The following is a 13,402-nucleotide window of genomic DNA, read 5'->3' as shown; positions in this document are numbered from 1 at the left end:
TCTCTTTGATTTATGTCTTCAGCTTTCTTTAGAGAATGTAATGCTGTCTTTAAAAGAAGATGTTCATGTTTTGGTTGAATCAGCTAGTGGAAACAGAAGACTTTCCTGTAGATGTTCCCAAGATACATTTACTTCATGAAATGTGTAAGAAGGACAGGTTCCCAGTGCTCTCTGGCTGTTATAATTAAATTTTAGTTCTCTTTTCACATAAAGCAGAGCTTTAGGAAGAGATTAGCAAAACTGGTGGTAAAATCAGGCTTTGTGTCAGTTAATAAATGAGAAAAGATTGTGGCTTGTTGGTTACTTAACATAGAACCTGTCTCCAAATCATAATGCCTGTTAACATAATCCTCTGTTGGTATGATAATTTATCTACACATGCAAACATCTGCTTCCAAAAATAGATATCCAAGATAAAAACTGGGAAATGGGAAGGGGGTCATTTGTTAACTGAGTTACATGTAATTCTACTAGCTGTCTATGTCTCAAAGTCATGACCATTATCAAGATGTTGAGGACACTATGTCTTCTTTATGAGATCAATTCTTTCTCTACTGAATATAATTATATTGCACTTCAATGGGTTTGGTTAAGTCAGTGATTCTCAACAAGGGCAGGAAAACCTCCTGAGGGACTGGGAATTGGGGGGGGGTATTTTTGTCTTCTACTATGGTTGTGTGGGAGCATTTGCATATTGTAGTTCTTAGTATTTTGTTAGAGTTTATTTTCTTTTACATAAACCTACCTACCTTGGGTTGAATTACTGGTGAATTTTATTCAGAACTGTAAAGGGGGCATTATGAAACACTGGTTATAAAATAAATAGAAGTGCTCAGTTCATCCAGAGTTGTGTGATCACATGTCCTTTCTTAAGTTGGCTTCTCAGAAGGTTACAGCTAAATTTGAGACCCAGTTTCTGTGGTTTTTATATGGCCTTTATGTTATGTACTTTTTGCTCTGTAACTTCTCTAATTTCATTTTATGCCCCCTCTTTGATTTACTTTTTTCTTTCAGTCCTACTTTTAAATTTGCAAATATGTGTTCTAGGTACTAGAAAGGGATGTGTTAGTATAATACAACAAATAAAGAAAATTTCTGCTAAATTCATTTTGCATTAATGAATTCATCTCAATTGTAAGGAAAGCATGCTGATGGCCCAGCACCACGTGGTCAAGCATCATGTGAGCACATGTTCCACAACATGGCGACTTCGATTGGGAGAAGAAATGGGGCAGGTAAGGGAACAAAGAGCAAAATCTAAATGTTTCTACTGGCTTCCCTCACCTGCGGTTGGCAGCCTCCCAAATCTGATACAATGAATTTTATCATATAAATTCGATCATATAAACAAATGAACATTCACATTTACTCTTCGTAATAACCATGGACATTAAGATCTTCTTGTAGAAACTTCAAAAACAGTTGTCTCACCTACCTGTATGTGTTGAAGACAGAGGGAAATGTTCTTCACACAATGCCTCACCGTCTTTTCTAAAGATCTAAATAGCTTTTCTTCCCTATTAAAGGTATTGTCTTTTACCTAAAATAGAGATGAAATTATTTATTTCTATAACTCAAACAAATCTGGTGTTTTGAAAAAATAGCATGGACTGTATTAGCCTAGCACATGATAAAAAAAACCAAAAACTCCTTGTTGAGATGAAAACCGTTCATGTCATGCTGACCGTCTCAGCACGGCACTTGCTGTGTACCAGCACACAGCACGACTGATGTTCAATTAGTGGAGCAAAGTCACATGGTGAGGTTAATCTGCTCTCAGCTTTCACATAGCTTCTTCATCTATGCGATGGTAGCTGTAGGAGGTAAAACTTTTCTCTGCGGTTTTTAATGGTATATATTATGTATGTACTTAAATTATGCTACATTTGTGTGTTCGTAAAATAATTAATAGACAAGGCATTTGGAGTTACCTATAAATAAGGGTAGAACCTGAGAAGAAACATGGGGGAAGGGAAGCAGGGGTGGGGGGATGAGGAGTGGGGGTGGTTAGGGTTAAAACCTTGTGAAACAAAGACCCTTGTCTATAGTCAGGGGCATTCACTTTCGAATGCCCCCTCTCTGTAAAGAGAGCTTTCATACTATTCTTGTTTTCTCATACTCTAACAAACTTTTGCCTGCTGCTCATTTTATTCTGCGTCCACCTCTTTATTCTTCGAAGCGGCAAGACAGGGAATCCAGATATTAAGGTAAAAAATCCCACAACAGTAGTAACCATAGCTGTTCTCTGTTCATAGGTTTGTTGATTTAAGATGGTTGACCTTAGAACTGAATGTATAGAAAATGGTTTCATTTTTATTTTATTTTTAAACCCCTTAATATTATTTATCTAGAAAGCTTTTGATTAAATGGGCAGTTCTTTGTAATTCACACAACATTCAGTACCCCCTAGCCTAGGATCTCTATGCTCTAACCCCATTTGATGTAAAGAACAATATGCCAGGGCAGATTATTTTAAATGCAATTTTCAAGGACCCATTGCCAGCTATTTCATTTTGTGTATCTTGGCTGGGATCCAGATGATTCAAAAATAAGAGATTCCAAGGATCACAGTATGAGAAATATTGCCCAGTTTTATGTTCCTATACCCAAGCCTTTTTCATGCTACTTTATTTTGCTGGAATATGCTGCTGTCCTTTTTCTGCCTTGCAGAATTCTGTTTAATTTTCTTAAGGACTCAACTGTGACCCCTTCTATGAATCCCCCCTTGAATTCCTATTCTTTCCACTGTAGAAAATTAATTGCTCCCCCATGTGCTCTCACAGCTCTAGTTAATTATTTAAGTGATTCTCTCCACTGATGAATTACAAGCATTTGAGATTAAGTATTTTTCTTAATAATAATAATAATAATAATAATAGCTAACATTTATTAAACACCATAATCCAGACACTGTGCTGAAAACTGTCTTCCATTTTTCTCATTTTAATTCTTATATAACTCAATGGCCTAGGTGCCACTATTAATCCCATTTTAGAGATAAAGAAATAGAGGCTTGAGAGGTGTGGCAGATATAGTTGATGTTCCCCCTGTCGTCCTTTTGCTGATAGGATCTGCACCCTGGGTTAAGTGGGACATGTGGCTGCTCTTTCCAGACTCCCCTGCAGCTGGCTCTGCCCTTTGTAACTGGTTTGGGCAAATAGGATGTGAGCTAAAGGATGTGTTTCATTTCTGAATTTTGGCCTTGTAACATTGTCCTTGGGACTTGACTGAAGACACAGCAGTGACCCAGCTTCAACCAAGCCAATGAAGACAGTATGTTTAGGGGAAGGCACAGCACAAAACTGGGGATAACCGGGTTCCTAAAGACATTTGTGCAGCAGAGCTCACTCCTCTGAATTCACATCTCAAGACTATGGTAAGAGAGAGAAATAAATGACTATCTGGCTTAAGCTACTTTGTTTTGGAATCTTTTTGTGTTAGAAGTTTGGCCTTTACCCTAAATAATATAGGAAGTTAAAGAAATGTACTCATGTTAATAAGTAGAGCCAGGATTCAAACCCAAGGAGTCTGAATGCAGAATTTCTTTGTATTCCCAATCTCTAACATAGTGTCTGGTACATAGTTCAATACATGTGTGATGAATTGAATGGAATCTTCCTCTTGGGTAATAGTTTTATACCCTAACTCCACCAAATATTTCACTTGAGCTGCTGACAAGTGCAAAATTGACTGATTTGAGATTTATCTCTTCTGCAGTTCAGCCTATGCAGCTGATTTTCTGATTAACAGTGAAATGCTTCATTGCTGACAGGACATCTTCTCAAAAGATTAAGGGGAAAATCTAATTAATATCCCTTCAGGCCACTTTACCTACAATTCACTTTTAGTTCACAATTGGAAAATATCAGAAGTTGATGATAAATATGTTAAAGAATGTAACTGCTTCTACAAAAACCTGCCCAGAATTAAACCTACCTATTGTTCTTCAATAGAATTGTCTTAAGCCAGAAGCAGCATCTTAAAGACTAGGGGAGAATTGTGTGCATGACATTTACACATGCCTGTGGAGGCTACAGTCTCTTCTCAAACTGAATTCCCAGTCCAATTTTATTATTTTTGTTTTTAGTTCAGATGTCTTGATTTTCCTTTCCCTGACCTATGACCACACACCACGATGTCCCAAACTTCTCACATTATAGTTTCACATTAAGAGACTGGAGTGATCGTCTGCATGCAATGGACCCAGTGAGCCCCTAGGAGAACATGAAGAAAGTACTAGCCTGAATGGTACATGCCACGGACTCTGAAAATATCCCTGTTGGCTGTGAAATGGTAAAGTCGGTGCAGCCACACAGGAAAACAAAAACAAGGCTTGGAAGAAGTTGATTATATTGACAAGTCCTAGAAAGGCAGTCACTGCATGCCATACAGGGCCACAGGACAATCACTAGGTTTCAGTCAGGTGGCAGAAAGGAGCAAGGGGAAAGTCAAGGCCAGAGCCTTTATTGTGGTTTCTGTGGGAAACCCTATAGAAACAGCTGGGTAAGGATAAACAGTTCAGGACTGACCAGATTAGAGAATTCCCATGGGCTTTGGGCAATAGGGATGGTCTCTAGTTGCCTGGTAGCTGGCCCTAGGATGATTTAAGGCAAAGGAATACAGGCTTACTGGGTGAGACATAGATAAGCAGGTGTTTGGAGCTATAGACTCAGGATTGGTTGGTTTGCATATGAAAGAAGTGATCCCAGCTGAGCCCTTTGCTATCCTTAAGAATGGATTAGCCCTGGGAGGAGCCTCTCTAGTGGCCAGCAGCTTTTCCAAGGCGTTAAAAACATCATAAAATATAGAAAATAAAAGACCTGATTAATATACCATGCATAAAGGAGTTTATATCTACAGGAGAAGTAAGTCTGTACATTAAAAGGTAAATAATAAGACAAGGTAATTGTGAGAAATGAGATGATTCATTTCCCGAAATACCAAATAAAAGCTGTGCTGTCTAGTTAATAGGTTTATAACCTATTGGAAGTATGTGCGAACCCGTCCTTCCACAGTGGAGCCCCAAACCCTTAGATACTTCACTTCCTGGATCTTCTTCCCTCTCCATTTTGCAGGCTTATTTTTTGTGGGCTTTGCAATAAGCCTCTGCCAAAGAACTGAAGTATCCGCATCACCTTAAGGAATGTACATTTGTTCCAATCAGACTGCTTTTTGCCTTAAAAGGGCGTAGGCGATGTCCGAGTAAGGCTGTAACCTTTGTAGTACTCAGCCAATGAGGAATCAGGGGACGGATTTGCATGCTAGGAAATAAATTGCCTACCGTAACTGCCCGGAGTGTGCCTGTCCATCAGACACCCACTCTTGCAAGAACATTGATTAAAGCCTCGCTTCACTGTGCTCTGAGTCTCTGCGTCCCTCTTTGATTGGGTCAGTGGGCTTATTTCTCACAATAATGATATAAAATAATGATGATGATGATAATGATGATGATCATGATCATGACAGCTAATATATATTGAGTGCTTACCCACTGTGTTAGGTATTTTCTTCATGAGCATCACCTCATTTAATCCTTACAACCACTCCATGAGTTAGGTCCTACTATAATCTTTATGAATGCTTTGAATTTAAGTTATGTGCCCAAAGGCAAATATTTATTAAGCGGAAGAGGTGAGGTTCAAAGCCAGATCTGGATGACTTTGCTCTTAATTTCTGCCCTGCGCTGACTCCTGCAAATATTTATGGTGCCCAGATTGGAAACACTCAGTAAGCTTTTTAGGCATTCAGAAGAAGAAGAGGGTCTTAGGGTCAGAACGCTGCAGACTTAACAGAAAAAGGAAAGACTCTGGCAGCTAGCAAGTGAAGTAGATAGGACAGGCCATCTAAAACCAATGCTGAGCCATCATATGGTTGGTTGCCTCTAGTTCACACTAAGAACCTTAGAGATGTTAACATAATAAGGGTTGAAATCAGGCAAATGAGAAGGAATAAAAGTGCTATATGGTATTTTAAGAACTGCCCTGCCTACTTTTGGTTAGAACGCCACTGAATTATTATCTCCAGGCTGTGAACTTTCCATCTTGTGATTCTCAAAGTGTGTTCCATTGGTCACTTATTTCGAGGTCATTTAGCTTCAAAACACCTGGAGTTTTTGTAAAACATACAGACTCCTAGGTTGTGCCTTCAACCAGGTGGAACCCTGGTAGCTCCTCGGGTAATTGTTATGAACGTTAAAGTCTGAGAGTCTTGGCTAGTCCATCCATTATTTGTTAGAAGTCAAGATGAAAGTGGTTCAAACCAGGCCAAGCAGCTGACACAGAACAATTATCCAGTAATTTAATGTGCATAGGAGTGGGGAGAGAGGAAGAGGATAAGTGTAGGGAAATAAAATCATGTAAGGTGTGCACCTACACCCTTTTTAAAAAAAAAAAATATATAAGTGAAATAAAGATAAGATGAAAGGAGGACTTTGCCTTGGGCGAGACTGCACTGGTTGATGATGAGTGTCAGCACTTCTGGGACATCCTTGTTGAGCCCTGTCCTCACGCCCTTATCTCTCCTTTCCTTCTTGAGTGGAAGGAAGCACCACAACTAAAATAGCATCAAAACCACCCCCACTCGACTTCCTCCAAAAGAAGAAGTGGGGCGCCTGGGTGGCTCAGTCAGTTGAGTGTCCGACTTCAGCTCAGGTCATGATCTCACGGTACGTGAGTTCAAGCCCTGCATTGGGCTCTGTGCTGACAACTCAGAGCCTGGAGCCTACTTCGGATTCTGTGTCTCCCTCTCTCTCTGCCCTTCCCCCACTCATGCTTTGTCTTTCTCTGCCTCTCAAAAATAAAGAAACTTAACTTAAAAAAAAAAAGAGTTTTAAAAGAAGGAGAAAGAAAGGAACAGCATCAGACAATTAGTTTGATTCTCAGTGTTCTAGAAACAACTCTGATAACAACCAAACAAAACCTTACACAAATATCAGCACTCATGCTCCCCAGGAGAATGTATGTGACCCCAAAAGAAAAGTTACCTGCGATTCTCCTCTGGTCAGAATCTTTAGATGATTTGTCACTCTTTTTGATTTCTTACTAATTGAATGAATATTTAGTTTAGACAGTTTGTCTTTAAGTGATTCATCCTCATCATTCTTCTTGTATTTTAGAACTGAAATGGAAGAATGCAATCACAGATCTGAACACATGCACCATAGAAAGAGTGTGTTTCATCCAAAGTACGTAAGATCAATATTTAAGATAGAAATCTCGATGATTTTTGACCCTCTGATGCAGATGCAGTATGTTCCAGTGCTACTGCCCAGTCATAACCCCAGCTGCCCAACCTGCTGACCAGAAACTCAGCTGTCCAAGGGCTTGAGCACCTCAAAGCTCAAGGTGCATTTACCTCCCACATTAAAGAAATCCCTGAAAAGCTTTCTCTCTCCTCAAATAATACATTTATTATCTTCAGTCTCTAGGATGAAGCATCATGACCTAGGTAAGAAAACTGGATCTTACACAAGGAGACCTCAGACCCTAGAGTGGCTCTCCACTAGCTGAGAGATTTGGGGTAAGTTGAGTCACCTCTCTGAGCTTTACTTTTTTATCTTTGAAATCATTTTCACCTCTCATATTGTTCAAAATGTTAAATATTTCTTTTTGTTTTCTAAATGTTTATTGTTGAGAGAGAAAAAAAATCTTGGGTGGGGGAGGGGCAGAGAGAGGGGTGAACAGAGGATCCAAAGCGCGCCCTGTGCTGACAGCAGAGAGCATAATGTGGGCTGGAGATCCTGACCTGACCGGAAGTTAGATGCTTAACTGACTGAGCCACCCAGGTCCCCCAAGATGTTAAATATTTCTAACATTCAGTTTTGGTAAGGGTATGGAGAGATGGGCAATCTTAATACACTGTTGGTGAGGGTTAAACCAATGCAGTTTTGTGGAGAACAATTTGGCAGAATCTCCTAAAAGAATCGTCTATGATCAGAAAGTCATGCAGAGAATCTGTTTTCCATAGTCAAGCATACAAAGTTTTGTTTACTACAGCATTTTTTCCTAATAGCACTATGTTGGAAACAATCAAAAGGTTTATTCATAAAGGAATAGTTTAATAAATTATGACACACTCAGAAATAGAATACCAGAGAACCAGTAAAAAGAAGGCCAATATTAATTAGAAACGTGTCCATGATATTTACGTTTATGATCAAAAGGTTCATGATAATTAAATTTAAAAACAAATCCCAGCAAACTGTAGTGCCATGCATGTTGCAGGAAAGAAGGAGAAGAAGGAGAAGAAGGAGAAAGAAGAAAGAAAATAGAAGAAAAAAAAACACATAGAGGAGCATCTGATTGGTTTAGTCGGTTAAGCGTCCGACTTCAGCTCAGGCCATGATCTCACAGTTCATGAGTTCAAGCCCTGCGTCAGCCTCTGTGCTGACAGCTCAGAGCCAGGAGCCCCTTCAGATTCTGTGCCTCCCTCTCTCTCTCTGCCCTTCCTCCACTCATGCTAGGTCTCTGTCTCTCAAAAATAAACAAACATTAAAAAAACTTTTTCTAAGGAAAATTAAATAAATTAAAATGTATTGTTCCCCTGAAAAAAAATAATTTATTCTTCTTTCTGAATTGCTTACTTTTATTATTAATCTTTTCTGTATTAAAATGTTTTTATTAATGATTTAATATCAGTAATTGTATATTCTAGATAGTAATCCTTTGCCTATGGACTGTCTTTTAATTTTCTTTATGGTGTCTCTTCCTCTACAACTTCCACTTTTTTATTTTGGGACCTTCTTTATAATTTTAATTTATTAATATACATACATATTTTTTGAACAAAAATTAGAAAATAAAAATAATAAAAATAAATGAAGTTGTTGGAGCAGTTAGCTCCAAAGTCCTACCATTGCTTTAATGTTGAATTGAGCTTTATTTTAATTTTTTTTTAATGCCTATTTATTTTTGAGACAGAGGGAGACAGAGTGCGAGCGGGGGAGAGGCAGAGAGAGAGGGAGACATAGAAAATGAAACAGGCTCCAGGCTCGGGGCTCGAACCCATGAACCATGAGATCATGACCTGAGCCAAAGTTAGACACAACCGACTGAGCCACCCAGGCACTCCTTGAATTGAGCTTTAATGTTAGAAGCACAAAGCCATTTGTGAACTTATGGACACAAATTACACTATGAGAGGACCTACAATCTATCCCAATGCATTACTATATCCAGGATGATAGAAACCATATAACTGTGCCTCCTGTTCTGAAATCTACATTCTACTTCAGACACAAATTTTACATCTTAGCTAACAAATGCTTAGCAATAATTTGTTAATTTGAGAAAGAAATATACTTGTTCACTTCAGTGAAACAATTATTGCTACAAAATCTCCATTCCTAATGTGCCAGAACCAGATGAGCTCTATGTAGCAGCAGCTGGACCTGTTTCACCATCCGTTTCACCAAGCTCTAGATTCCCACGGCTCCAGCTACTTGGCCATGCCATCTCTCCTTGCCACACATACAGCCAGTGACAGGAGGACGACGCGCTACGGTTTCTTCAGGCCACAGTATGTCACCAGGCGTGCGGTGGGCAACAGAGGTTGAGTATAGGGCTGCTTAATTTTTAAAAGTTTGTCATTTGTGTGTGTGTGTGTGTGTGTGTGTGTGTGTGCCTCATGATCTCCTGAACCCAGACAAAATCACACTCTCCTCCCTGGCCTCTAACTCTAGATATCAGATGACCATGATCACCACAACTGCTGTAACTACTTAGATATTCTGATTCTCAGAAGCAGAACACTCCAGTCACAGAAAGCACTCAATTCATCATGTCTCTTCTTACCTAAATCTTTCCGTCTTTTAAGTTCATTGATGTTCACATTAATGTCTTTCACTGCAGTGAAGGCATCCCCGAGTGCCCTGAAGTCTGGGTGAGAGGGAGGGGTGGAGCCCTGGAGTTCACAGAGCAGTAGTGGGTATTTCATTACACGCTGGATTGGTTTGATCATCAAAGAGCCCATGTCCAGTAAGTTTGGCTTGCCTCTATAATAGAGATAAATAATATCAGTTTCACAGACATTTGTCTTATTAACTCCTTTTCATTTTTGTGATTTTTATGATTAATCCTGAAACTGTTTTTCTCCTTTATTTTTCCTCCATTTGGCTGCATACAATTTTATTTTTAAATGTTTATTTATTTTTTGAGAGAGAGAGAGAGAGGGAATGAGCAGGGGAGAGGCAGAGAGGATCCAAAGCAGGCTCTGCACTGATAGCAGAGAGCCCGATGTGGGGCTTAAACTCATGAACTGTGAGATCATGACCTGAGCTGAAGTTGGATGCTTAACCAACTAAGCCACCCAGGTGCCCTGTACACAATTTCTAAAAATAAAGCAAGAGCAATGGATGACAGAAAGAAGCCAGACTGAAACATCCTACTACTAAAAACCTAAAAGAAAACACATGAGTATATCTGTCCACCAAAAAGGACTCAAAGCAGGATTTCCATCCATGTTCCACTTACCTTTTTTTTTTTTAATGACAAGATTCATAATAATAGTGGGAAACAATTCAGAATTCCTTTTTTGGAAAGACAACCAAGAAAAATACATCTTCCTGGAGATATTTTTGTGATTATTAGCAAGGAAAATAAATTCATTATTTAAAACATGACTTGTCAAGTATAGACGAAAGAAATCATTGTCTTCTCTCTTCTACCAAATTGAATAGTTGAATTTATAATGTTTCAGAGGTTCTACCACAGTTCCCAGAAGACATTTCTAATAAATGCAACAGTTCTCTGAATATTATTAATGCCACCACTGTCACTAATCATTGCTATCACATGACTTTGCATGATTTTCCACAGGGAATTCTTAACCAACAGATCTTCAAATGGCTACATACAAGTGAGCACACATGACTGACTCTCTCTTTCGGAGTTCTGACATGAGAATAGAGTCATTCCAATTGGACAAGCAGTTCACAGAAAGCAAAAAAGCTGAAAGCTTGGTCATGTTATTGCCCAACCCACTGTCATGCATTTTTTAGCAAGAAGTCAGGTTTCTAAAAGCATTTTTATGTCAAAAGGCAAATAAAGAGGCACTGTAAATAGACATGGACAGAAATTGTGCTTTGTTTTTGGTAGGTAAGAATATATATAAGAATATAGACAGCTTTCCAATCTTAATAGGTGAATTTTTTATTCTTTAATTATTATTTCTAAATATTAATAGGGACAGACAACACACCATATCACTGGAATAGTGAAATGGATCTAAAAAACTTTGGATAAAATTAGAAAAGTTTATCATTAGAAAAGGCCTGAAAACACCTTAGAGATCATCTAACTAAACTCTTCATTTGAAAAATGAGAAACTCGGGAACTTTGATTATCATGTGTATGTGCACACATACACACACCAGTCACTCTCTGACACATCTCCCCATTTTCATTTTTATTGTAGCACTTATCAACTATCTGCAATCATTTTGTTTCCCTATTTATCAGTTTATGCTCAATTTCTCTGTCATCACTCTATCTCCAGCCTGACATACATATTTTCTCAATGAATATTTGTAGATTGAAATGATAGATTTCAGATTTTCTGTAATGTGCTTTTATTTTACATTGAATTTTTTCCAAAAAAATTGCACAGTGGTCATGAATACTAGACCAAGGAGCTTTATCACATGCTGAGAAAATGATGATACTATAATAAAGACAAATACAGAAGCAGACCAAGTGGCAACCTTTTTTTTTTTTCTTTTGAGGAAATTCAAAGTAAATGGTTTGCAAGGGAGTAAAGAGCTGCTTTAGTGCAATTTATCTTGCACTTTCTACCCATTTACACAAAATCCATTAAGGACGGGAGGAAGGGATGTAAGGAGACAGGATGGTAAGGAGGGAATGAGGGAGAAAGGGAAAGAGAGATGTTGTTGGTTTCCAAGAGGACGGGGTGAAGTGGATGGGAAAAAAAATGTAAATCTATTATGAATACTGAGAAAAGTAACTAGGGGTGCCTGGGTGGCTTGGTCAGTTGAGCGTATGACTTGATTTCGGCCCACATCATGATCCCAGGGTCATGGAATCGAGCCTTGTGTCGGGCTCTGCACTGAGCATGGAACCTACTTGAGATTCTCTCCCTCTGTCCCTCTGCCCCTCTCCTCTGCTTATGTGCTCTCTTTCTCTCTCTCTCTAAAATAAAAAAAAATAAAAATAAAAAAGCAACTAAAAATATATTTTCTAACTGATGGTATATCAAAAGCAAAACATCTGAATATGAAATACAGCATTTATATGTATCTTAACAGAGATTCTTCAACAATACAACAGTTTAGACACTTAAGTAGAAATAATTCCCTTAAATAAGAACAAGTCAGGAATATGGAAGGTATTAACTTGATGAGAAGAAATCATTTTATCTGTGTGAATATGATCAGAATTTCTTCTGAGGTTTTCCTTTGACTATCACCAAATATTAGTTTATTTAATCCTCTAAAAATCACTGAAAATGCCATCAAAATATGAATATAATCATATTCAATGATTCAATGAACTCAATCAAAGAAAACCCAATTTTAATAAGATAGCTTATTAGTCTGGTCTATTGTTATGTACATATTTAACATTTTTAATTACAGGGGGAAAAAAACCCAGATGTATGGCCTTTAGGCCATACTTGTAACTCTGAGCTTAAGATCTTTCAAAAAAACCAACCTCAGCCCTTTAGAGTGTCCATACCTTATCATGACTTCTTTTTCCATTACTTTCTGATATCAAAGTTCTATTCTCTCTCGTTTATGTTTCAAGGGGCAATAATAACAATTATTAATTATTACTCTTTCTCTTAAAAGTGTCACAATGCAATTATTTAAAAAGGCTTTCTCAAAAATGAGAAATCTCCCAGACACTTTTGTCTTCAGGCACGTACTTTGGACAGTTGCCCAAGTGATGAGCAATGATGTTCTGATATCTGCATCACACAGACAAGCAATATGGTAGAAAAGATAGAGGATGTCTTTTAAGATAATGACACTCCAGGCATTCACCCCACCTAATCCTTTCCAGTAAGATTAAGTTCTGATAACTATGAGAGGCAAATGAGTCCTATGTGTGATATAACTCAGCTCAGCCAAACACCCAATTATCACATGCATCCCCAACAGAAAGTAACCAAATGCATAACAATTTCCCATACACACTGGGCTAAAAACCAAGGTAGTCATTCATTTGTAATTCTGTTTCTTCTTCTTCTGTCTTATCATGAATACTTTGGCAAGCATTTAGTACATAAGGAGCTACGCTAATCTCATTGTGAATTATTAGGACTTTACAAAGTCCAGTAAACACAGCTGGCTTTGTTTTAGCAGCATCCAGTTTGGCTGTAAAGAGCTTCAAAATAAACACAAGAAAACAGTGGCACAATGAAAATAAAAATGATGTTTAAACATTGT

General features: G+C 38.2%; 1 protein-coding gene across 2 annotated transcripts in view; it reads right to left on the bottom strand.

Moving 5' to 3' along the window:
• The window catches only part of ARHGEF38 (Rho guanine nucleotide exchange factor 38), a 129,373-nt gene that overhangs the window by 19,782 nt on the left and 96,189 nt on the right, over nt 1–13,402 (bottom strand). For both annotated transcript variants that reach the window (XM_049630955.1, XM_049630956.1), the window contains 3 exons: nt 9,792–9,991; nt 6,983–7,116; nt 1,436–1,540 (listed from right to left, as the gene is read on the bottom strand). In XM_049630955.1, coding sequence (XP_049486912.1) covers nt 1,436–1,540; nt 6,983–7,116; nt 9,792–9,991 — 439 coding nt within the window. The remainder of the gene's footprint in view (nt 1–1,435; nt 1,541–6,982; nt 7,117–9,791; nt 9,992–13,402) is intronic.

This window comes from Panthera uncia, chromosome B1 (genome assembly GCF_023721935.1).
Source record: "Panthera uncia isolate 11264 chromosome B1, Puncia_PCG_1.0, whole genome shotgun sequence".
Lineage (NCBI taxonomy): Eukaryota > Metazoa > Chordata > Mammalia > Carnivora > Felidae > Panthera > Panthera uncia.
The sequence above is the reverse complement of the archived record's forward strand: the minus strand, read 5'-3'. Positions and strand labels throughout refer to the sequence as shown.